This window comes from Dasypus novemcinctus, chromosome 3, assembly GCF_030445035.2.
Source record: "Dasypus novemcinctus isolate mDasNov1 chromosome 3, mDasNov1.1.hap2, whole genome shotgun sequence".
In the NCBI taxonomy this organism is placed as follows: Eukaryota; Metazoa; Chordata; class Mammalia; order Cingulata; family Dasypodidae; genus Dasypus; species Dasypus novemcinctus.
The window spans coordinates 111871838-111898269 of record NC_080675.1 but is presented as its reverse complement, the minus strand read 5'-3'; the positions used below and the strand labels follow the sequence as shown (position 1 = coordinate 111898269).

The 26432-nt window shown below is 38.9% G+C and overlaps 1 protein-coding gene across 2 annotated transcripts in view; it reads right to left on the bottom strand.

The window, feature by feature from the left end:
* Nucleotides 1-610: 610 nt before the first annotated feature.
* Nucleotides 611-26432, bottom strand: part of KNL1 (kinetochore scaffold 1) — an 82213-nt gene continuing 56391 nt past the window's right edge. For both annotated transcript variants that reach the window (XM_058293939.2, XM_058293941.2), the window contains exons 18-26: nt 21448-21525; nt 21230-21269; nt 20184-20285; nt 19215-19315; nt 16869-16937; nt 4251-4360; nt 3521-3639; nt 3175-3297; nt 611-2283 (exon numbers count right to left, since the gene is read on the bottom strand). In XM_058293939.2, coding sequence (XP_058149922.1) covers nt 2169-2283; nt 3175-3297; nt 3521-3639; nt 4251-4360; nt 16869-16937; nt 19215-19315; nt 20184-20285; nt 21230-21269; nt 21448-21525 — 857 coding nt within the window. In that variant the 3' untranslated portion in view covers nt 611-2168. The remainder of the gene's footprint in view (nt 2284-3174; nt 3298-3520; nt 3640-4250; nt 4361-16868; nt 16938-19214; nt 19316-20183; nt 20286-21229; nt 21270-21447; nt 21526-26432) is intronic.

The following is a 26432-nucleotide window of genomic DNA, read 5'->3' as shown; positions in this document are numbered from 1 at the left end:
AAAAACCTGTGTGTTAATCTTTGGAAATTAATAGAAAAGTTTGTACTAGCAGTGTTCTTATATGGGTATGACAGTGATTGAAAGGGTAAGTGTAAGGTCATGTATATTACTAGAAGGAAAGCTAAAAAAGTACCATGGGACTGTATAGCATAGCAAAACTTCATGTGAAATATGAATATGGGTAATACTGAATATCTAAGATGCTTTTCTTTGAAACTGAACAAACGTTAATGTTACAAGATATTAACAGGCAAAAAACAAAAAAACATGCTAAGTGAAAGAAAGCAGGCATAAAGTACTACATATTGTATGACTTCATTTATATAAAATGTAAATATAAATCAATTTATAAAGATGGAATTATATTAGTGTTTATGTAGGGATATGAAAGGATAGAGGGATTGTGAGGCGCTAAGGGGTGTGTAGTTTTTCTTTTTGGAGAAATGAAATTGTTCTTCAATTTTTTTTGGTCATGGATATACAACACTGATTATACTAAGGGCCACTGATTGTACACTTTGGATGGATTGTATGGTATGTGAATATATCTCAATAGAACTGCTTTTAAAAAAAAGTCTAAAAAGATTAAAGAAACACTTTATACTAAAGATTTCATGTAAGAAACATTTTAATAGTGTACAAAATAATCTGTTTTCCAATCATTAAAGGAAAAACTTTCAAATAATTTTAGGAGAATAGCCAGTACTTTGAACAAATACAAATGCAAATAACTAGGTAAATATTACAATTATGTACTCCAAATGCAAGAAAGGGGAGCCCAATATTATAAGCCAAATCACTTTTGGAGCTCATCATTCCAGATTACCAAAACGTGTAAAACAAAATGCCTACTTTTTAGGTTTGCAGAAAAGAAATAAACTCTAATAAGAATGCTAATTCAAGCCTCACTATAAACATACCAAATTGATGACTAAAATTTTTTCAAGGAGTTCACGGAAATAGGGAACATCTTGATTTTTATGGCAAATGAGTTTAATGCTGACTTTGAAGCTTAAAAGACCATGTGATCTTCTGACTTATATCTCAGGAGGAAAAACCAGTCAAAAAGAAAGATATCATTCATGGAACACACAGGAATTTAACCTGATCCAGAAGCAAATCATAAATTCTTAAGATGAATTAATTTAAAACTGTAAGTATATTTTAGAATTTTAGAATATAAAAGAAGCAAAAAATTATCATGATTAGGATTAACTAATCGTTGGGTAAAAGCTTTTTCATATTTGTATACCTCACAGATAATATTGGTAATTCAATAAATAATGGAGATGCTTATTTGTGTATGAAGAGAGTGTAGTTTCAGGAACTGATAATTATTTTAAATTCATTACTTCTGCCAGAACTTGACAAACTGGAATTTTATATGTGATCTGTGAGTTATTATTTTTAAAAATAGAGAATCTTGCTGTAAAGCATCCTTCAGAAAGATGGCAACTGTCTAGGCAGAAAAGTCTCTATACAGCTATCTATTTCTATGTACATCTCCTTACTACATCATAAACACCAAAAAAACACTTTAATATCTTTAGTAAATGTAATAAGTCAAAATGAATGAATTTTCCTAGAATATGCTTAGTAGCAAGGAAACACTAATAGATGGTATATAATAAAAGATAGCAAGGCCCTTAAGAAAAAGGTGGTAACCATTCCAACAGCTGAATGTTATTGCTTTCTCTTAATAGCCTTTCTGGAAAGGAGAAAAAGGAGGATGAATAGTTTGAAGACTGACTTGTTTCTACTCTAGAAATACCTGCCACGCAAAAACGAGGCTATCTAAAAGCATAGTTTTATATATGGAAAACGGCTAATATTTTTGTCAGTAGTAATACCCTCTCTTATTGATGGTCTTTACGCTTGTACTAAAATAGAGAATACTCCTTTAGTTAGGAGAAATGTTCCCTAAGTGACCTACCACTAAAGCCTTTGGTAGAAAGATGAGCAAGTTAATAGTAGGCTATTTGAGGCTTTCTTCATTTCTGACTGTAGGGATTAAAAAACTAACCCTGCAAATGAGCTATAACATCACCAGAAGGAATTTTACTAGGCTTGTTTCTTCAGAACTAGACAAAGGTTAAATGGCAATGGTGACCCTGACATAATATCATTAAGTGCATCTTGCTTAGTAGTTATAGCTAATGTCCATGGGTCTACTGGTGGAAATGGCAGTCCTGAAGTAGATCTCGATAAATTTTCTTGACTATATTCTTCAGGTAGTTATCCTCCAGTGGCACATTAGATAGGATGTCAGCAATTTCATCTTGGCTGGTAAGAACAAAAGGTAAGTTAATTTTCTGGAAACTTAAACTTGTCTCCAATTAAATGGAATTCTTGGGCACAGTCAGTTTCCTAAGAAGCACAAATGGGTATTTCTGGAAATAACAGACTGTCCAGTTTGAAATGAGATTTCAAAACAAAACTTAAGAACCAGTTCTGTATGTAACTGTGAGTTATCTTGACCTAGTTGTCCTCTGTAATTCTATAAATCTAAACTGTTGGTGTTCAGATGGATTTGGGGTGGGCTAATTTTTTTTAAAGATTTATTTTTATTTATTTCTTTCTCCCCTCCCACCTCATTGATTGTGCTAACTGTCTGCTTGTCTTTTTAGGAGGCACGGGGAACTGAACTGGGACCTCCCATGTGGGAGGGAGGCGCCTAATCACTTGAGCTACCTCCACTTCCTGGGTTCATTTTAAGACCTGTCATCTCACAATCTGTTGGTAGTGTGCCAAAAAGTCACAAAATATATTATAGCCTAGTAGAATAAGACATTTTTAGGCCTGGTTCTGCAGACTGAAAAAAAGTATTATGACCACACATTTTTTTAAGTGATTAATCTGTTTTTAGGTCCACAAAAGTTGTTTATATGTGATTTGGGATAAGCTTAAGCACATTTTTTTCCTTTCTTTTTTAGACAGGAATATTCAAAACGTGGAGCAGGTAAAAGAGTACAACAATGGTCTCCAGCATCTAATGAAGATAAAAGGAAGCCATTGACTTTTAAAAGAATAAATTCTTCAAAATGAAGTCAAGATAAGTGACACACAAGAATTTACCTCTCACTACAGGTCATCCATTTATCAACTACTTTGAGGGATCTACCAAATGAAATTAAAAAGTTGTTGGGACCTCTATCCTGCTGGCCCTTTACTCACCCAATGTTCCCAAGGTGATTTTGAATGGTGAAAGGTAATGGGACAGAGGGATAATGGGCTGACAGAGACAAAATGATCTCAAACTTTGCAAATGCTGCAGAGCTGGAGAATAAAAGCCTTAATCTGTAAAAGACAAAATCCATAATTAAAAATACAAAATGAAAATAAACTGAAACACAAATATATTTCCCTTGTACACTGGCATGTAAAACTTAGGTGTACATTATTTCTTGCCATTATCAAAAGAACACATCTGAATAGATATTATTTAAACTATTCTTATACCATCATCATGAAACATATTAATAAAATAATTATTTTAATAAGTTTTCAACTAGTTACTTACTCAGTATTATTCACATCTATGTTCATAAGATTATAATTTGGTCCCCATCTCTTTAAGAATTCAATTTCCTCTCCAAGGAATCTGCAATGGCTCACTACCAATGAAATTTCTTGAAGCATCTGGGAAAACAGGAAAAAAAATAGATGAAATTATGAAAATAAGCATATCAATGTTGGGAAGAGGACTTGGCCCAATGGATAGGGCCTCTGCCTACCACATGGGAGGTCCGCGGTTCAAACCCAGGGCCTCCTTGACTCGTGTGGAGCTGGCCCACGCACAGTGCTAATGTGTGCAAGGACTGCCCTGCCATGCAGGGGTGTCCCTCGCGTAGGGGAGCCCGTGTGCAAGGAGTACATTCCTTAAGGAGAGCTGCTCAGCGCGAAAGAAAGTGCAGCCTGCCCAAGAATGGCGCTGCACACATGGAGAGCTGACACAATGAGATGATGCAACAAAAAGAAACACAGATTCCCTGATAAGGACAGAATCAGTCACAGAAGAACATACAGCGAATGGACAGAGAGAGCAGACAACTCGGGGGGGGAGGGAGGAAGTGGAGAGAAATGAAAAAACAAAACATATCAATGTGTAGTGACTCTGTTTATAAAGAACCCAAAGAAAGTTAAAACAATTGTATGTATCATTTCAGGATCATAGTTACAAAAATAAAATTTCAGTCCTGCTTTTGGTACAAATAACAAATTTTCTTTTAAATACTTTAATCAGATTTTACCTTAGGTACCTGATGTTGCATAGTACATCTTTTCTTCCAGTACTCCTGTTCCTCCACATACTGGAAAATAAGCTTATGAACCAAAAGAGAGGAGGGAGGAGCTTTATCCTCTAGGGAAGGAAAAAAAAAAAAATCAAAGGAGGGAATTATTCATTATTCATATGGTTTGTTTAAGCTAGAAATACTATATAAGCTAGAAATATCTTCAACCTACTAGGTGCATAAAAATCATCTTCATTTTTATTTTTAAATATACAAATCAACATATATGGTGAATAAAAGATATTCTTACGAAAATTCAAGATCTTATCACATACAGAATAGAACTTGGTTAAGAACATGGGCTTAAATGTAACACGAACCTGGGTTTAAATCCTGGCTTCCTTTAACTACCTGAGTGATTCTAAGCATAACAATTTTTTTGAGCTGTAGTTCCCTAATTTGTAAAATGGAGAATAATATGCCATAATGTTTGTATAAATAATACACATGACTAGTACAGAATAGTACTCATAATGGTATTTTAAAATTATGGAAATAGCTATTATAATCATTACTCAGGACCTAGTGATAATAAAAAAACTTTTTCTTTTAAAACCTACTCTGCTAAAAAAATTTTAAAATAAAATTTTATTGACGTATGTTATCCATATATGAACATATATAAATGTATAGAATTTGTGAATTTACAAAACAAACATGCATTTCATCATACAAGGCTCCCATACATCTCCCCACCACCAACACCTTGCACTGTTGTGAAACATTTGTCACAAACTATGAAAGAGCATTATCAAAATATTATACTAGGTATAGTTCAAATCTTACATTTGGTGTATTTTTCCCCCCAACCCACCCAATTAGTAACACCCTATATTAGCAGTATATATTTGTTTTTGTTCAGGAGAAAATATTCTCATACTTGTCCTGTTAACCACAGGCCATCTTCTACCCCTGGAGTCACTGTGTTACACAGCCCTGTGCTTTGTATAATCCATTCAAAGTGTACACTCAGTGGCTCTCATTTTCATCACAGAGTTGTGCTGTCATCACCTCAGTCAATTTTAGAATGTTTTATTCCTCCAAAAGGAAAAATCCCATTCCCTTTTAATCCTCCTACTGTTGTCCCTTAGTACTGGAAAAAAACCTTTTTACCATTGCTGCAAAATATTACAATATTAACTATCGTCCATAAAAATACATTAGTTATAATTGTTCTGTGCATCACCATATTCTTAGCACTTATAACAGAAGAGCATTCTTATATTTATACTATTAACCATAATCTTCACCCACCACTGAAACTGCCATGTTATACGTTCCCTAGATTTTTCTCTAGTTTCCTTTCAATTGGCATTTATTTCCACTGACTAGCCCTTTCAGCCACAATCACATTTATAAATCAGCAGTGTTAGTTATACTCATAATAATGTGTTACTGTCAAATCTATTCATTTCCACACTTTTACAATTTACCTTGTTAATAACTCTGCATACGTTAAGCATCATCTCTCATTCTCAACTCACCTTCTATTATATTTCATCGACTGGCGAAGGGGTCTGTGGAACTGCAATACAGTTAAGAACCTCTGATCCAGAGTTTACCTCTGTGAGTTTACGCAACATATTTAGTTCATATTAGTCAGACAATACAATATTTGTCCTTTTGTGTCTAGCTTATATCACTCAATATAATATCCTCTAAGTTCATCCATGGAGTCTTAAGCATCCCAATTTTTTTTTTACAGCTGAATAGTATTCCACTATGTGTATATACCACATTTTGTTTATCCATTCATCAATTGATGGACACTTGGGCTGGTTCCATAATTCAGGAATTGTGAATGAAGACTGGTGTGCAAATGTCAGTTCATGTCCTTGCTTTCAGTTCTGAATATATTCAGATCATATGGCAGTTCTATATTCAGCTTCTTGAGGTACTACCAAACTGTCTTCCACAGAGGCTGAACCATTCTACATTCCCACCAACAATGAAGGAATGTAGAATTCTTGTGAAGGAAGGTAGAGTTCCTGTTTCTCCACAACTTTTCCAGAACTTGTAGTGTTCTTTTTTTTTTAATAATGGCCATTCTATAAGGTCTGAAATGGCATCTCATTGTAGCTTTTTTGTTTTTTAGGTATTGGGGCCCAGGGATTGAACCTGGGACCTTGTATGTGGGAAGCCAGCACTCAACCATTGAGCCACATCAGTTTCCCTGAGGCGGTTTTCTTGTTGTTGTTGTTGCTTTTTACTGGTTGGTTGTTTTTGCTTTTTCAGGAGGAACTCGGGTTTTTTCAGGAGGGATTGAAACCAGGACCTCCCATTTGAGAGGTGGGCTCTCAACTGCTTGAGTCACACCTGCTCCCTTATTGTAGTTTTGATCTGCATTCCCCTAATAGCTACTGATGTTTTTCATGTGTTTTTTGGCCATTTGTATTTCCTCTTTGGAGAAATGTCTATTCAAGTTTTTGGCCCATTTTTTAATTGGGTTGCTTGACTTTTTATCAGTGAGTTGTATAATCTCTTGATATAACATGGTTATCAATCCCTTATCAGATATGTGGTTTCCAAATATTTTCTCCCATTGAGTAAGCACCCTTTTTACTTCCTTGACAAAGCCTTTTAAAGAACAACAGTGGGGAAATAGATATGGCTCAACCAATTGGGTTACCGTCTACCATATAGGAGCTTGATGCCACAGGGCCTCCTGGTGAGGACAAGATGGCCCATGTGGTAAGCTGGCCCATGAAGAGTGATGGCCCACATTGGAATGCCACCCCACGCAGGAGTGCCCCCCAGCGTGGGAATGCTGCCAGTGTGGGAAAGCCACCATGCGCAGGAGTGCCAGCAGATGCTGACAGCTGGCGCAGCAAGGTGACGCAACAAGAGACACAGAGGGGAGAAAAGAAGATGTAGCAGAACAGGGAGTTGAGGAGGTGCAAGAGAGTAATTGACTCTCCCACTCCAGAAGGTCCTAGGATCAGTTCCCAGAGCTGCCTAATGAGAATACAAGCAGACACAGAACATATAGCAAATGGATGCAGAGAATGGGAGGAATAGGGGGTGGAGAAATAAAATAAGTCTTTAAAAAAAAAAAAGAACAAAAGCGTTTAATTTGGAGGAGATATCTATTTTTTTTGTTGTTGCTTGGGTGTAACATTTAAGAAACTACCACCTAAAGATCTTCTTTTTTTTTTTGGAGGTACAGGGTATTGAACCCAGGACCAAGTATATGTGAAGCAGTAGTTCAACCACTGAGCTAAAAATGCTCCTACCACAAGATTTTGAAGATGTTTTCCCACATTTTCTTCTAGCAGTGTTAAGGTTGTAGCTTTTACATTTAGGCCCTTGATCCATTCTGAGTTAATTTTTGTAAAGGTGTGAGAGAGAGGTCCTCTTCTTTCTTTTGGATATGGATATCCAGTTTTCCCAGCACCATTTGTTGAATACTGTTCTAGCCCAGCTGGGTGGGCTTGAAAGCCTTGTCAAAAATCACTTGACTGGAGATGTGAGGGTCTATTTCTGAGTTCTCTATTCAGTTCCATTGGTCAATACGTCTGTCTTTATGCCAGTATCATGCCATTTTTACCACTGTAGTTAAGTAATATGCTTTGAAGTCAGGAAGTGAAAGTCCTCCAACTTTGTTCTTCCTTTTAAAGACATTTCTGTCTATTTGGAGCCCGTTACCCTTCCAAATAAGTCTGATAATTGGCTTTTCCATTTCTTCAAAACAGACTGTTGAGATTTTTATTGGAATTGTGTTGAATGTATAAATCAGTTTGGGTAGAACTGACATTTTAATGATATTTAGTCTTCTAGTCCATGAACACAGAATTCCTTCTATTTATTTAAGTCTTCTTTAGTTTCTTTCTTTTTGAGGTACCAGGGTGAGGGATTGAACCCTGGACCTCAGAAGTGGGAAGCTGGCGCTCAAATACTCAGCCACATTGGCTCTCCTGAATTGTTTTTTTCGTTTTGCTTTTTTTTTTTTTTTTTTTGAATAGGCAACAACTTAGGTTTATTGGCTTGCCAAAACAGGGGAGGACACATCAGATGACTTGTGGGATAACTCTCACCAAACAAAGGTAGAAACAGGATTATTATAGGATTTGGAAGAAAGACATTTAAATGAAAAAGTGTTTTAATAGACTCAATAGAATAGGGCTATGTATAAAGGAGTTTGCCTCAGGCCTGGGCATCAAATTAAACTGTTTCCTCTTTCTTTGAAAACTACAAAGTTATCATCAATGTGGAATGTGGAGTCTCTTCTACATCCTAGCAGTCTCTTCCATAGCCCTAGAACAGAAGAGTCACTCTCAATATCGGTGCTTAAAGAGAGTTCTCTAGTCCAAGCTAGAAAGATAGCTAAGGTGGCTGGAACTCAAAACTGGTGTCTAGGAGATACTTGGAATTAGAAGAAGGAGGTTAGCAGCCATAACTCTATCACTTGGGTCACATCAATGTCACCATCAGCTGTTAAGTATGAGTCAAGTGGCTTATTGCTAATAATAAAATACTCATGTCTGCAAATATTTTACTCTTTGTATGAATTAGAAAATACTTAAGATGATCCTTTTAGTAACATCACTGCCACTTAAATTACATGTGCTGCTTGAGAGGGAGAGAAAGGTAGAGTGCTACCTAGCAGCCTTGAGTTGCTATGGGCATGTATTTGCACATGTAAATTTTATTTATCATCTATGTCAGCAAAGAATTGTGAGTGTGAAGGACTGGAATAGTCGAAGAAGGCTTGGAGGAGACAGGCAGCTACATGGGGATAGAGGGAAGTGGAGTTGGCCCAATGGATAGGGTGTCCACCTATCACATGGGAGGTCCAAGGTTCAAACCCAGGGCCTCCTGACCGACATGGACCTGGCCCACGTGCAGTGCTGTGGCGCGCAAGGAGTGCCGTGCCACACAGGGGTGTCCCCGGCGTAGGGGAGCACAAGGAGTGTGCCCTGTAAGGAGGGTCACCCAGCGCGAAAAAAGTGCAGCCTGCCCAGGAATGGTGCCGCACACATGGAGTGCTGATGCAGCAAGATGATGTGACAAAACGCGACACAGATTCTGGGTGCCGCTGACAAGAATACAAGCCAACGCAGAAGAACACACAATGAATGGACACAGACAGCAGACAACTAGTGTGGGGGGTGGGGTGGGGAAGGGGAAAGAAATAAATAAAAAATAAATCTTAAAAAAAAAAATACATGGGGATAGAGCATGACTATGGGAATCAAGGAATTTAGGTCCTAATCTTTTTTTTTTTAACTTTTTAAAAAAAATTAAAGTTGATAGATCATAAGGAATGTTACATTAAAAAACATAAGAGGTTCCTATATAACCCACTCCCCACCTCATCATTTGTGTAAATTGTATTTTTTTGAAGATATATACATCACACAAAAAAATGGTACATTAAAAAATATAAGTTCCTGTATACCCCCCACCCCCCCACACTTGTTTTTTCGTTGTTGTTGTTTGATTGGTTTTAGGAGGCAATGGGAACCAAATCCAGGACCTCCCACATGGGAAGCAGGCACTCAACTGCTTGAGCCACATCCACTCCTCTTCAGTTTCTTTTAGCAATGTTTTGTAGTTTTCTGAATACAGGTCATTTATGTCCTTGGTTAGGTTTATTCCTAAATATTTGATTCTTTCAGTTGCTATTATAAATAGAAAATTTTTTCCGATTTCCTCCTCAAATTCCTCATCAGTAGCATATAGAAATGCCACTAATTTCTGTAAATTAATCTTCTATCCCGCCACTTTGCTGAACACATCTATTAGTGTTAGTAGTTTTGTTGTGGATTTTTCAGGATTTTCTATTTATGAGATCAAATCATCAGTGAATAACAAAAGTTTTACTTCTTCCTTTTCCATTTGGGTGCTTTTTTTCTTTATATAGCCTAATTGTTTTAGCCAGAACTTCTAGCACAATATTGAATAACAGTGGTGACATGTCTTGTTTCTAATTTTAGAGGGAAAGCGTTCAGTCTTTCACCACTGAGTATGATGTTAACTATGGGCTTTTCATAGAACCCTTTATTATGTTGAGGAAGTTCTTTCTAATTCTAGTATTCTGAGCATTTTTAACAAGGGGTGCTAGATATTGTCCAATACTTTTCTGCATTAATTGAGATGATCATATGGCTTTTCTCCTGTAATATATTAATGTGGTTTATTATACTAATTCATTTTCTTGTGTTGAAAAACCCTTGCATACTTGGGATAAAACCCACTTGATGGTGGTGTATAATTCTTTTAATGTGCTTTTGGATTTGCTTTGCAAGTATTTTGTTGAAGATGTCTGCATCTATACTCATTAGAGATAATGATCTGTAGAAAAAAGGTATTTATTTTTTCGTAGTATCTTTATCTAGTTTTGGTATTGGGATGATGTTGGCTTCATAGAATGAGTTTGGTAGCATTCTTTGCTGTTCAATTTTTTGGAAGAACTTGAGCAAGATTAATGTTAGATAATCTTTGAATGACTGATAGAATTCAACTGTAAGGCCATCTGATCCTGGGATTTTCATCTTTGGGAGGCTTTTTATTTGCATCTTCTCCTTTTTTTCTCTGTCAGTCTAGATAATGGTTTGTTGATTTTGTTTTTTTAAAAGATTTATTTTATTTATTTACTCTGTCCCCACCCCCCACTTGCGCTTCCTGTCTGCTCTGTGTGTCCATTTTCTGAGCGTTCTTCTGTCTGCTTGTCTTCTCTTCTCACCTTCTCTTTAGGAGGCACTGGGAACCAATCCGGATCTTCCAGTATGGGAAAGAGGCACTCAACCACTTCAGCCACCTTAGCTCCTTGGTTTGTTGTGTCTCTTTTTTGTTGCGTCATCTTGTGGCGTTAGCTCTCCATGCAGGCCAGCTCTTCACCACTGAGCATGATGTTTACTATGGGCTTTTCATATATACCCTTTATTATGTTGAGGAAGTTCTTTCTAATTCTAGTTTTCTGAGCATTTTTAACAAGGGGTGATAGATATTGTCCAACACTTTTCTGCATTAATTGAGATGATCATATGGCTTTTCTTCTGTAATTTGGACATGAGGGCCAGCTCGCCTTCACCAGGAGGTCCCAGCAACCAAACCTGGGACACTCCATATGGTAGATGGGAATCCAGTCGATTGAGCCACATCTGCTTCCCTCTTTGGGAGGTTTTTTGTTTTGTTTTTTTTAAAGATTTATTTATTTATTTAACTCCCCCCCTCCCCTGGTTGTCTGTTCTCTGTTTCTATTTGCTGTGTCTTGTTTCTTTGTCCGCTTCTGTTGTCGTCAGCGGCATGGGAAGTGTGGGCGGCGCCATTCCTGGGCAGGCTGCACTTTCTTTCGCGCTGGGCGGCTCTCCTTATGGGTGCACTCCTTGCGTGTGGCGCTCCCCTACACAGGGGACAACCCTGCGTGGCGCGGCACTCCTTGCGCACATCAGCACTGTGCATGGGCCAGCTCCACATGGGGTTTGAACTGCGGACCTCCCATGTGGTAGATGGACGCCCTAACAACTGGGCCAAGTCCGTTTCCCATTGGGAGGTTTTGATGACCATTTAAATTTCTTTACTCGTGATTGCTTTGTTGAGGTCCTCTATTTCTTTTAGGGTCAGTGTAGGTTGTTTACATGTTTCTTGTCCATCTAGTCCACATTGTCTATTTCTTTTTGGGTGTAGAGTTGTCCATAGTCTTCTCTCATGATCTCTCTTATTTCTGCGGGGTCAGTAGCAATGTCCTCCTCTCATTTCTCTTTCTTTCCCTCCCCCCCCACCTTCCCTCCCTTCCTTCTTTTCTTCCTTTTGTTACTGGCAATTGAACCAATGACCTCAGACCTGGGAAGCAGGTGCTCAACCACTGAGCTACACCTACTCCCCAAAGAAAGCTGATTTTTTCAATTGTTTGTTTGTTTAGGAGGTATAGGGGATTGAACCTGGGACGTCATATATGGGAAGCAGGCATACAACCTCTTGAGCTATATCTGCTCCCCCCCCTCATTTCTGGTTTTATTTATTTGCATCTTCTCTCTTTTTTCTTTGTCAGTCTGGATAACAGTTTGTTGATTTTGTTGATCTTCTCAAAAAACCAACTTTTGGTTTCGTTGATTCTCTCTGTAGTTTTTTGTTCTTAATTTCATTTATTTCAGCCCTACTCTTTTTTCTTTTCTTTGGCTTGGTTTGGGATTAGAGTGCTATTCTTTTTCTAGTTCTTCCAGGTGCACAGATAGGTCTTTGATTTTAGCCCTTTCTACTCCTTCTTCTCCTCTCTCTCCTTCTTCTTCCTTTTCTTCTCTTGCTTCTTTTCCTCCCCTTCCCCTTATCTTTCTCAGAGGTACTGGAGATTGAACCCGAGACTTTGTACATGCAAAGCATGCACTCAACCACTGAGCTACATCCACTCCCTCTTTCTTTTTAAAATGTAAATATTGAGGGCTATAAATTTCCCTCTGCACTGTCTGTGCAGTGTGCTGTAGTTTTGATAAGTTGTTTGTTTTCATTCTTCTCAAGATAGTTACTGAATTCTCTTGCAGTGTCTTCTTTGATCCACTTGATTAAGAGTGTTTAATTTCTATATATTTAAGAATTTCCCCCTTTTTTCCATTCATTAATGATTTCCAGCTTCATTCCATTATGACCAAAGAAAGTGTACATATAATTTCAATCGTTTTTAAATTTACTGAGACCTGTCTTGTGACCCAACATATGGTCTATACTGGAGAAGGCTCCAAGAGCACTTGAAAAAAGGATTATCCTGTTGTTTTGGGGTGTAATGCTCTCTAAATGTTTGGTAGGTCTAGTTCATTTATCCTATTATTCAAGCTTTCTGTTTCTTTTTTTATCCTCTGTCCAGATGTCTAGCCAATACTGAGAGTGGTATATTGAAGTCTTCAACTATTATTGTAAAGATGTCTATTTCTCCATTTAGTTTTGCCAGTGTGTGCCTCCTGTATTTTGGACACTTTGGTTAGGTGCATAAATATTATAGTTATTTCTTCTTGGTAAATTGCCCCTTTTATTAATATATAAGGAGCTTTTCCATCCCTTATAAGTTTTGCTTTAAAATCTATTTTGTCCGATGTTAGTATCACTATTCCAGATCATTTGCATGGAATATCTTTTTCTAACCTTTCACTTTCAACCTGGTCATGTCCATAGTCTACAAGAGGTGAGTCTCTTGTAGACAGCATATAGATGGCCCATATTTTTTCATCCATTCTATCAGTCTGTGTCTTTTGATTGGGGAATTCAAGCCATTAACATTCAATGTTATTACTGTAAAGGCATCAATCTGTCCATTTGTCTTTTGGCTTTCCTTTATCATATTTTAGTATTATCTGTCTTTTTACCCTTTAATTTACCCTATTTAATAATATTCATTTCTACACTCTTCTCCAAGTCTGTCCCTTTTGTTTTTTTCTTTCAGGCTGCAGCACTGCCTTTAGTTTCTCTTGTAATTCTGGTCTTTTGGTAACATACTGTTTGTTTTTGTTTGTTTGTGAAGACCTTAAACTTACCCTCATGTTTGAAGAATAGTTTTGCCAGATACAGAATTCTTGGCTGGCAGTTTTTCTCTTTCAGTTCCTTAAATATAATCATACAACTTTCTTCTCACCTCCATGGTTTCTGAAGAGAGTTGGCACTTAATCTTATTGAGACTCTCTTGTACGTGATGTTTTGCTTTTCTCTTGCTACTCTCAGAATATGCTCTTTATCTCTGATACTTGTCATTCTGAATAGTAGGTGTCTCAAAGTAGATCAATTAGGATTTATTCTGTTTGGGGTGCATTGTCCTTCTTGGATATTGATATTTATGTCTTTCATAAAGGTTGGGGAGTTTTCAGTCATTATTTTCTCAAATATCCTTTCTGCCCTTTTTCCATTCTCTTTTCCTAATGGGACACCGATAACACATATATTTGCGTTTCATGTTATTATTCAATTCCCTGAGGCTGTTACATTTTTTTTTCTCCCCATTCTTTTCTCCTTCTGTTTTCCCATCTTTTCTAGTTCAGATGTTCTTTCCTCAACATCACTAATTCTGCCTTTGATCAATTCAAATCTGGAATTACGTGCCTCTAACGTTTTCTTTTTTTTCAGGAGACACCAGGGATTGAACCTGGGACCTCATACGCAGAAACCTGGAGCTCAACCAACTGAGCTACACCCATTCCTCTCTAATGTTTTTGTTTTTTTTTAAACCCCCTCTTTGTGGCTTTTTGCTTGCTGTCTGCTTTTTGTGTCCATTTGCTGTGTGTTCTTCTGTGTCCGTTTTTTTAAATTCCCATTCCCCCCACTTGCAGCTTGCTTGCTGTCTGCTGTGTCCATTCACTGCGTGTTCTTCTGTGCTTTTGCTTGTCTCCCTTTTTGTTGTGTCACCTTGCTAAGTCGGCTCTCTGCAGCTTGAAGGCGAGCCTGCCTTCACAAGGAGGCTCAGGGACGTGAACCCAGGCCTCCCATATGGTAGATGGGAGCCCAAGTGATTCAGCAACAGCTGCTTCCACCTCTAATGTATTTTTAATCTCATCCATTGTGTCTTTCATTCACGTAAGCTCTATTATTTTTCTTTGCAGGCTTTCAAGTTGTGCATTATGCTCACCCTGTGTCGTCGTCTTTTTAAAAGCAGTGTTATTGAGATATATTCACATACTATATATTCCATCCAAAGTGTACAATCAATGGCTTTTAGGATAATCAGTGTTGTGCATTCATCACCACAAAAATTTTTAGAACAATTTCATTATTCCAAAAAGAAAAACCCCACATCCCTTAGCAGTCACCTCTCAATCCCTCTACCTAGTATCTTCTTAGTATCCTTTATCTCTTTAGTTGTATAACCCTTCAACTCTTTGATTTAGGAGATTTCTGTCATTATCACTGAACAGTTGTCTTAAATCCTGTATCTTGTCAGGATATTTGGTTTGTTCCTTTAGCTGGGCCATCTCTACCTGTTACCTAGTATGGCTTGTAATTTTTTGCTGATGTCTAGGCATCTGAATATTTGGCGAATTTACTTTGATGGTCAATTTCTCTATCTTATCTAGTGGTTATTTTTTGTTTTTGTTTTTTCCGTAGCTCTCTTTGATTTTTGGTTCAACCTATTCTGAGTCTTTAAAATTGCGCAGCTTAAGTTAGCGAAATTGGGCCAGCAACTCACAATAGGGCACAGATTTTCTTCTAGGAGTTGGGACTAAGAGAGACCTAAAAGCAGTTTTCTCCTTGTAGTTTCCTGGCTGGCAGCAGATGGTGATCGTCAGTGAACCTTTCCATGGAGGTGTTTCTTTCAGCCTTCGTTTGCTCATGTTTCTGGTCTGGCCAGAGACATGATACAAAGCAGACTCTGCTGGCCAAATTCACTTAAGAGAAGCCACTCTCCACCCCCTGCTGTGCTCTCCCTCTTCTCAGGGAGGACAATGTCTGTTATACTCTCAGTCAGCTGCAGTGGGCCAGAGGTTTTATCAAGGCTACATGCCTTGAAGGTGGGGGATGGGTTCCCTTCCCAGCTGCTGCAGGGGTTTAGTAACTCACGGTTGTTGTTTTGGGTTCTCTGTCTCTCTTTCCCTTGCCCTCCTGGGGACTGTACAGTACTATCCTGGTCTGCTGACCCCCAAAGCAGGTCCCTCAAACAGGTTTTGGTCCTTCTTCCATTGTTTTTGTGAAAGAGTTGAGCCCTGCCTGCTTACTTCAATGCCATCTTCCCAGAACTCCTCGAAACTTACTGGTTTTTAAAAAAGATTAATCTCTCTCAACCCCCTCGTAGTTTTTGCACTCACTGCCTGGTCTCTGTATCTATTCGCTGTGTTCTTCTGTGTCCTCTTGTCCTCTCTTTTTTTTTAAAAAGATTTATTTATTTAATTAATTTCCCCCCCTCCCCTGGTTGTCTGTTCTTGGTGTCTATTTGCTGCGTCTTGTTTCTTTGTCCGCTTCTGTTGTCGTCAGCAGCACGGGAAGTGTGGGCGGCGCCATTCCTGGGCAGGCTGCTCTTTCTTTTCACGCTGGGCGGCTTTCCTCACGGGCGCACTCCTTGCGCGTGGGGCTCCCTCACGCGGGGGACACCCTTGCGTGGCACGGCACTCCTTGCGCGCATCAGCACTGCGCATGGCCAGCTCCACACGGGTCAAGGAGGCCCGGGGTTTGAACCGCGACTCTTGTCCTCTCTTTAAGCACACTGGGAACCAATCTTGGGACCTTCCAGAGTGGGAAAGAGGTGTTCCATCTCTTGTGCCACCTCAGTTCCCAGGTCTGTTGTTTCTCTTATTGTCTCACCTCTGTATCTCTTTTTATTATATCATCTTGCTGCATCAGCTCTCCATATGGGCCAGCACTCTGTGTGGGTCAGCTCGCCAAACAGGCCTGCTTGCCTTCACCAGGAGGTCCCGGGAATCGAAATGTGGACACCCTATATGGTAAACTGGAGCCCATTTGCTTGAGCCACATCCATTTCCCAAAACCTACTGTTTTTAAAGCCTACATATTTGGATCATTACCCACGTAGTTTTATGTCTACCACACATTTCTAAGGAAAAATTATTGTTTATATTTTCTCTAATATATAAAAGAGTTCTCAAGGAGCAATTTACACTTTAAATTATGAATAAATTTTTAGATGCTTAAACGTTTTGAACTTACCATCCAGTAGAGATTGAAAATTGAGGTCAACAATCTTCCTCTGAGCCTTGTCCAAGAAAGGCAAACCAACTAGGAAAAACCAGAATAGTATAGTATCTACTTTACTTTTTTATTTTAAGTCACATAAAACTCAGTACCTAATCCTTCTGGGTAGTAGGGCTTTTTCATAGTTAGTTGAAGGCTTATCCTTGACTCTTTTGAGAATATTATTCTCTATGTGGTAAAGGCTCCCTGGAAACTGCTGAACTATATTGATTGGCAGGTCTTTTAAGGAAATTTTAGGTGTACTACACAACTATGTATGTTGAGGACTTCTCCTGTGACCCCTAACTTGTGTGCAAAGATAATTTTATTTTCAGGAACCACAAAAGGGAAATATAGATGGCTATGACCTCGCCATCTATGCTTTTAGCAATAGAGTAATGAGTTTTAGGTGGCCAGGATGGCTGCTTGCTCATGCAGAATGTAGAGTTATCTCCTCTCTCTCAAATTCAGATTTTCTTTGTTGACTATTTTTTACATATTAGGCACTATAGAAACCATAGTGAGAAAAACAGACATTACTTACATGTATGCCCTCATACATTACAGGTTAGAGGGCCATGGAGATAATTACACTAATTAATATGCAGAAAACTATAAAAAATGAAGTGCTATTAAGGAAAACTGTAGGAAGCAAAGAGAATGTATATCAGGAGGGCAACTGGCAGAGCAGGTAACAGGTAACTTAAGGAAGACTTTACTGAGAAAGTGATAACTGTGTTGTACTCTGAAAGAATATTAGGAGGAAGTTATTTACTGAAAAAGAAGAAAGAGCTTCTGGGCATAAGAAACATTGGTATATATATATTTTAAAGAATCAGTATGAAGGTCCTGAGGTAGATGGAATATGACTGAGCATGAAAGACTATTGCCATTAAAGGAAATGAAAGAAATCCTTTGTGGCCAATGCGCTGAGAACAGGTGAGAAGGTAATATGAGGCAGGAAAGGCAGGGAGAATTCAATTCATGCAGGGCTTTACAGGCTCTGTTAAATATTTTGATCATCAGCCTAACAATAGTAGGTCCAATGGTCAGATTTGCAATGATCTCTGTAGCTAGAGGGTGGAGAATGACATGGAGAGGGAAAGGAGAAAATGCAGAAAAACCAGTAAGAGTGCTCTTGTAGTCATACAAATTAGAGATGACTCTTGATGGCAAAAGAGAAAGAGAAAAGTGATGGTATTAAGAAATTAAAGGGAAGTGGATTTGGCTCAGCTGATAGAGTGTCTGCCTACCATATGGGAGGTCCAGGGTTCAAACCCGGCACCTCCTGACCCATGTGGTGAGCTGGCCCATGCACAGTGCTGATGCGCTCAAGGAGTGCCGTTCCACACAGGGTTGTTCCCTGCATAGGGGAGCCCCACACACAAGGAGTGCACCCCACAAGGAGAGCTGCCCTGTGCGAAAAAAAGCAGCCTGCTCAGGAGTGGTGGCACACACATGGAGAGCTGATGCAGCAAGATGATGCAAAAAAGGAGACACAGATTCCTGGTGCCACTGACAAGAATGCAAGCAGACACAGAAGAACACACAGCAAATGGACACAGAGAGCAGACAACAGGACGGGGGAATAAATAAAAGAAAAAACTTAAAAAAAAAAAGAAATTAAAAATCATTAAGTCTTACTGATCATTTGGATATGCTCAGTGAGGAAAAAAGAGGTGTAGGGTGATTCCTAAGTCTTATTTTGGACCTGGATGAAAGCTGATGCTATTATTCAAGAAAAAGAACATTTAAGGTTTGGAGGCTGGGAGGTTGGGAGGATCCTAAATTCTAATTTGGGCATGTTGAAACTGACTGGTCTAAGAAAAAATATCTATAGAAACTGACAGGCAATCCCAAGAAATTGGCTGGGATTCTGTCCAGTCATCATTCAGTGATGTTTATGTATTTTGATAAGCCCAACATATATGTATACTGCTTTCAATTAACTTTTAGTAACTCATTCTTAAATAAGAAAATATAGTCATTTGAGTAAATCCTATCACAAAAGACAGATGGAAAAAGGAAACCAGAGAAAATAGACATGAATAGCATGTTTATTATCTAAAATTTCTATCATCTAATGTAAATTCTATCATCTAATGTTATTCAATAACTGGCAGCTTTCACCAGCTGCATTTTTACTCTTTCCCTAATAAAATAAAATTCTATTATCACTAAAGTGACCACCTCTTTTTAAGATTTTCAGCAGTGTTTTCATTATGTCAAATTATTATTGCATTAAAATATAAAGATTTGAATCTTTAGTGAGTTCAGCCATACATTTTTTTGCAGATTAATTATCTAACTTTTGCTCCTCACCTACTGGTTCTCCAAAGGTGATGGTGAGTTCTATTGTGTCATAAAGAAAGGTGAATACAGCTTGATCATCACTCCACTCTATGACATCCCACTCAGACAAACTGGAGAGATAAACAAGATAGAAGCATTTCTTTAGCTAAAAGAAGAGAGATAACTTTTGACCCTACCCAAATAGTACCAACAACAGCTGGTGGTATTTTTCCACTAGATTGGGAGACAATATTTCAATTCATATAATATGAACATACAATTTTATGACTTTTTAAAAAAAAGATTTATTTATTCCCTCCTTCCCCCCCACTGCCTGCTCTGTGCCCACTCGCTATGTGTTCTTTTGTATTTGCTTGTATTCTTATTAGGCGACTCTGGGAACCGATCCTGGACCTTCTGGAGTGGGAAAGAGGCGATCATTCCTTGAGCCACCTCAGCTCCCTGATCTGCTGCGTCTTGTATCTCTCCTCTGTGTCTCTTTTTGTTGCATCATCTTGCTGTGCCAGCTCTCCTTGTGGGCCAGCACTTCTGCATTGGGCCGCAGTCCTGTGTGGGACAGTACTCTGTGCAGGCCAGCACTCCCCATGGGCCAGCTCACCACACGGGCCAGCTTGCCTTCACCAGGAGGCCCTGGGTTTCAAACCCTGGGCCTCCTATATGGTAGACGGGAGCCCAATTGCTTGAGCCACAACCGCTTCCCTTATGCTTTTGAAATAAATAAAAATTGGTTTAATCTAGCATTCTTTATCTGGGAAAGTCAAATCTGAACAATGAAAAGTGTTAAATGTTTTAAAATTGTAATTGCATCACTCTCCCACTCTCAATATTTTCAACTTACCTTTGAAAACATTGACTCTTTTGAGGCTATGCTGTACTATAGGTTTAAAAGTAACACATAAAACCCTATCGACCGCTCCAATAGCTTCAGACAATCCACTAAAATAGAGGATAAAAAACAAACTATTTGCTTTTCCTTACCTCAACTGATCCAGGAGCTCTTCAGTCCTATTTGTTTGTTTTTGCACAAAATCTATTTGTGCAAGCGTTTGCTCTTTCTGTACCTCCAGTTCTGAGAGATCCCTGTAAATTAAACCAGATATTCACAGAAAGGTAAGTCCTTTGTTAGAGAACTCAGACTCTATGAATATAAAAAAATCTATGACAAGAAGCCACATGACAGACAGTGCTCAAATGAGGCAACAGTGCAGGTGAATGGTATCCATTTTTGCATTCTCAGGTTTTTTATTTTTTTGATAAGCAGTAATCTAGAATTGTGGGTCTACATAGGAAAGGCCTAAATCAGTGTCTCTCAAATTAAGATCCATGAAGATATCTTGGGGACTCACTTGTTCTTTAAGATAATTTTTAAATTTTACTTTTTTTTTTAATGAATAAAAATATTAATATGGGCATACTAGAGATCATATCAATGCTCACTTCGAAACCGAGACATACCATAATTTCAGTGCCAACATTTGGTTTTGTGTTTAGTTTGTTACAGTCGAACCTATGCATTGTATTCATTTCACTAACATCAACTTTAATTTTAGTCAAATATTATCACCTCTCAAATTAATGTTGTGAATTGGAGTGTTTTTTCATTATTTGTATTTAATTTCTTTTTAGTTTTATAGTTGAATAAGATCTATAAGCATAAGAAATATATACCTCATTTTATACTTAAATACAATAAAAATAAAAATAAAAATAAATGAAAGAATTGAAAAAAAAAGTTAATGCTGGGTTTATTTTCTTTAAAAGGATCCTGATATATTATTCAAGCTTGAGAAACACTGCCTTGGATTAATGCACTGTAAACAATATACACTTAGAAACTATTGTTAACTAAGATGGCTCTAGGATCCAGTTCAAAGTGGAGCATAAGCCCTGAGCCAGCCTTAGTCAAGACTCACGTCCCCAATCCAGTCAGTCAGTCTTTGGAGGTAGGATGTCATTTGCCTGGTGGAGATTACCATGAAATTTTCTATAATTTTCTAAAATTTTCACTGAGATTGAAGGCTGACCTTTGAAGCTTTTCTTCTTCAGTTTTTAATTGTTCCAATTCTTAGAAAAGAAAATAAAACCACAAACTATTAGAATAGACACACTAGATACACACAAAAATCATATTTTACTGGAAATTCTATCTGACTTAATCTCAACTAAATATACATATATATCTTCAGAACCAAAGGTTTTACTCCCCCCTCCCATACATTTTATCTCTAACTAATTCTGTTACCTTTCTCTGCAGCTCTCATTTCAGAATCCCATTCTTCCATAGGATTGGCTTTCTCTTCATCCTCCAAATTCTTAGTTTCTAAAGCAGACAACATGCATTAGAATAACTCAGTCAAAAATGATTTATTAAACAACCATAGATGAAAAGAATAGACAGACCTAAAGTGAACTGTTAGTAATATTTCACAAACACCTACCTGCCTTTCCTTGCCAATAAAGCACTGGGGTATAATTATAATTTCATACAGAGACTGGTTTCTAGTGGCAGAAAGTGAACTTTGAGCCATATAGCAGTGATTTTCACTAACATCTGTCCACTTTGAAATGGGACACTGTTACATATCATTTGCATTATCAAATTGTTATTGTTAGGCAATCCCATAGGCTATGTAGGACCAGATGAACAAAAACACATGCGCACGCATTTTAAATTAAAAAATATATATATATTTTTTGGTAGCGGCTGCCAGGTATTAAACCTGAGACCTCATATGTGGGAAGCCAGTGCTTAACCACTGAGCCACATTGGCTCCCCTAAGTTGGTTTTTTCATTTGTTTTACTTGTTTTTGTTTTTTTTTCAATTTTTCAATTTTTATTTTATTTTTAAAAAGATTTATTTATTTATTTATTTCCCTTCCTCCCCGCCCCCAACCCGGTTGTCTGTTCTGAGTCTATTTGCTGTGTCTTCTTTGTCCGCTTCTGTTGTTGTCAGTGGCACAGGAATCATGTCACTTCTCCGTGTGGGCGGCACCATTCCTGGGCAGGCTGCACTTTCTTTCACGCTGGGCGGCTCTCCTTATGGGGCGCACTCCTTGCGCATGGGGCTCCCCTACACGGGGGACACCCCTGTGTGGCGCGGCACTCCTTGCGCGCATCAGCACTGCGCATGGGCCAGCTCCACACGGGTCAAGGAGGCCCGGGGTATGAACCGCGGACCTCCCATGTGGTAGACGGACGCCCTAACCACTGGGCCAAGTCTGCTGACTATTTTTATTTTTAAAGAAGCTTTAGATTACATAAGTGCTACAGAAAAAAAAATAAGAAGTTCCCATATGCCCCACTCCCTCCTCCTCCCATTTTTTCCCATAGTAACAGTATCCTTTGTTAGTGTGGTACTTTTTTTTCTTTTTTAAGAATATACCAGGAGGCGGCGGACTTGGCCCAGTGGTTAGGGAGTCCGTTTACCACATGGGAGGTCCGCAGTCCAAACCCCATGCCTCCTTGACCCGTGTGGAGCTGGCCCACGCGCAGTGCTGATGTGTGCAAGGAGTGCCCTGCCACGCAGGGGTATCCCCCGCGTAGGGGAGCCCCGCTTACAAGGAGTGCACCCATAAGGAGAGCTGCCCAGCGCAAAAGAAAGTGCAGCCTGCCCAGGAATGGCGCCGCACACACGGAAAGCTGACACAACAACATGACGCAACAAAAAGAAACACAGATTCCCGTGCTGCTGACAACAGAAGTGGACAAAGAAGATGCAGAAAATAGACACAGAGAACAGACAACTGGGGTGGGGTGGGGGGAAGGGGAGAGAAATAAATAAACAAATAAACCTTAAAAAAAAAAAAAGGAAGATACCAGGAACCAAACCCTGGACCTCCCATGTGGAAAGCAGGTGTTCAATTGCTTGAGCCATATCCATTACCCTTTAATTTTCTTTAAAAAACAAAGGAGTCATCCTTAAAACCATACACTCTTTCCATATCCAATCAGTAAGAAGTTTAGATTTTACCTCAAAAATATCTTTTGAATCTTTTTTTCATCACCCACCCTTGATAAAAGAAACTGTTCTTCCTTAACCATATCAGTCCAATAACTACCTGACTTCTCACATTTATTCTTTTTTTTTTTAAAGATTTTATTTATTTATTCCCCCCCCGCCTGAGTTGTCTGTTCTTTGTGTCTATTTGCTGCGTCTTCTTCTTTGTCTGCTTCTGTTGTTGTCAGCGGCACGGGAATCTGTGTTTCTTTCTGTTGTGTCATCTTGTTGTGTCAACTCTCCCTGTGTGTGGCACCATTCCCGGGCAGGCTGCACTTTCTTTTTGTGCTGGGTGGCTCTCCTTACGGGGTACACTCCTTGTGCGTGAGGTTCCCCTACGCAGGGATGCCCCTGTGTGGCAGGGCACACCTTGCATGCATCAGTACTGCACGTAGGTTAGCTCCACATGGGTCAAGGAGGCCCAGGGTTTGAAGCGGACCTCCCATGTGGTAGATGGATGCCCTAACCACTGGGCCAAGTCCGCCGCCCTCACATTTATTCTTGATCTACTCAAAGCTCATCTCTACCTGGCAACTAGTGTTTAACACCTTTCAAATGGATGTTTACTGTTTTTAGAAAAAGACAAAACTCTTTAAGAGACTCTCCCTTGTCTGTCCCTAGGGACATCTCCAGCTTATTCTTCAGATCTTAGCTTAAATGAGACTTCCTCAAAGGGAAACCTCTAAGTAGGTCAAATTTCTGTTATGGGACCCCATAACACCATGTAACCTTCATAGAACTTACCACAAAATTATTTGTTTAATGTCTATATTCGCGTCTAGTCTAAAAACTCCAAAAGGGCATGAGTAGTGTTTATTTTGTATGATCACTGTACTCTCAGGACTGAGCATTGTACACTGTATAGTAGGTATTCAGTAAATTTGCTGAATAAATAATGAAGGAAGAAGAAATAAATAGGGAGGCGTTCAGTAGTACCCAGAGAAGAAAGTGTGGTTGCTGGTATTTTTAGAGACAGAAGAGACGAATATATTAAGAGGAGGCAGAGAGGATGAATATATAAGGGAAAAGGGAAAGTCAGTGGTATAAGATTCCTGAGAAATCAGAGGGGATGTAATTTAAAGTTTAGGTAGAAAGATTTGTCTTAGGGGAGAAAAAGGAAGGAGGAAAAACTGGATGTAGAAAGATGAAAGTTTGCCTTGTTTGGCAGTAGGAAGTTCCAGCCTCACAGCTTCAATTTTTTTCTGTTAAAAAAAGGTAATGAACAAAGGAGTGGGGGTGGTTTAGGAATATGGAATTCATATATTCTTGTCATTTCAATGCAGAAAACATGCATTAAGCACATATTCTGTGCAAAGCATGGTGCTAAGGGCTTTGAAGGATTTGAAGAAATTTAAAAGCTGATATTTGCCCCCACTGAGCTTACAAATTAGTTAGAAAAATAAAACTGTACAAAAATCACTACAACACAAGGTGATGTGAGAGGCTCTAAAAGAAGTACCAACAAACTAGCCATGATAACTCAACAGAGGAAGAGATTTTCTATGGGGGGAAACAGCAGGGAAATGCATTAGCAGAGATAAAGCGGCAAGACTGCAAAGAATGACAAAATATGGACTGGAGTATAGGATGTGTAAGGAGGTACTGGCAAAACATGCAAGAAAATGGGAAGCAGTTGTGGCTAAACTGATAGAGCATTCGCCTACCATATAGGAGGTCCAGGGTTCAGTACCCAGCACCTCCTGACCCATGTGGTGAGCTGGCCCATGCACAGTGCTGCCACATGTAAGGAGTGCCATGCCACGCAGGGGTGTCCCCACACAGGGGTGCCCCACAAGGAAGAGTGTGGCCCACAAGGAGAGCCACCCCATGTGAAAGAAGCATAGCCTGCCCAGGAGTGGCGCCACACACACGGAGAGCTAATGCAGCAAGATCACGCAACAAAAAAAGCAACATAGTTTCCCAGTGCCATGTGATAAGAAAGCAAGCGGACACAGAAGAACACACAGTGAATGGACAGAGAGAGCACAAACTGGGGGGAAGGGGAGAGAAATAAAATAAATCTTTAATAAAAAACAAAAAAACATGCAAGAAAGAAAGATCTGCATATGATTGCAGAGAATATTAAATGCCAACCTCAGGAGGTTGGACTTTATTTTTTTTCCAAGGGAGTAACATAATTAAAGTTGCCTTTCATAATAATTAATATGACAGCAATATGCAGCCTGGACTGGAACGCAATAGAATGAAGGTAAGTATGTATAAGGATGAGTTATAAGAATTTAAATAGCACATTTCAGACTTAACAGGAACCTTAATTGGAAAGGGAAAGAATACAAAGAATGCTGGAAAAGCAGATATGGCAGAACTTGTTCTGAGATAAAAGACAATGAAAGTTTTGAGTCTTTCACACTATATAAGAATGGTGATGCCATGAGTAGAGATGAAAAACATTATAAGGAGAACAAGCTTTTGGATTTTATTTTGGAATAGGTGAAGATAATACATTCCATTTTATTTACACTGAGTTTTAGGTGCTTAAAGATAATTATGCAGAGATGTTCAGTCGGCAGCTTGAAATGTAAGTCTGGAATTCAAGAGAGAGGCTAAAGATGCCCTTACTCCGAGTGCCTATGTGGTGAGCCGAGTGCCCACAGGGTAAGCCAAGTGCCTGTGAGGCGTGCCAGTGCCTGCACAAGTGAGTCAGGCAGCAAGATGAGGACACAACAAAAAAAGAGAGACGAAGGGGAAAGTCAAGATGAAGCACAGCAGAGACCAGGAACTGAGGTGGTGTAATTGACAAGGAAACTTTCTCCACATCAGAGGTCCCCAGGATCAAATCCCAGTGAATCCTACAGGAGAAAGACAAGAAAGAGAAGACAAAAAGAGAAATAGATACAGAAGATCACACAGCAAATGGACACAGACAGCAAAAACAGCAGGGCAGGGGGAGGGGAGGAGGGAGGGGAAGAAAGAAAAAAAAAAGATGCCCTCACTCAAAATGATTATAAACTGATTAAGGGAAAAATCTGTGTCTTATATATCTTTAGGTTCTTTCCAAGGCTAAGCACACTACCTAGCATGTAACAGTTGCTCAACAAATGCTTGATAAATTTTATTGAGTTTGGAAATCATTCACATAAACATTTCAAGGCAGATGAAAGCATTAGGAAAGAGAAAATAGAAAAGCAGATGACAAAATCTAAATGCACACACTAGAGGTTAGTAAGAGAAAGAAAGGCCAACAAAGGAGACAGAAGGAATAGCCAGA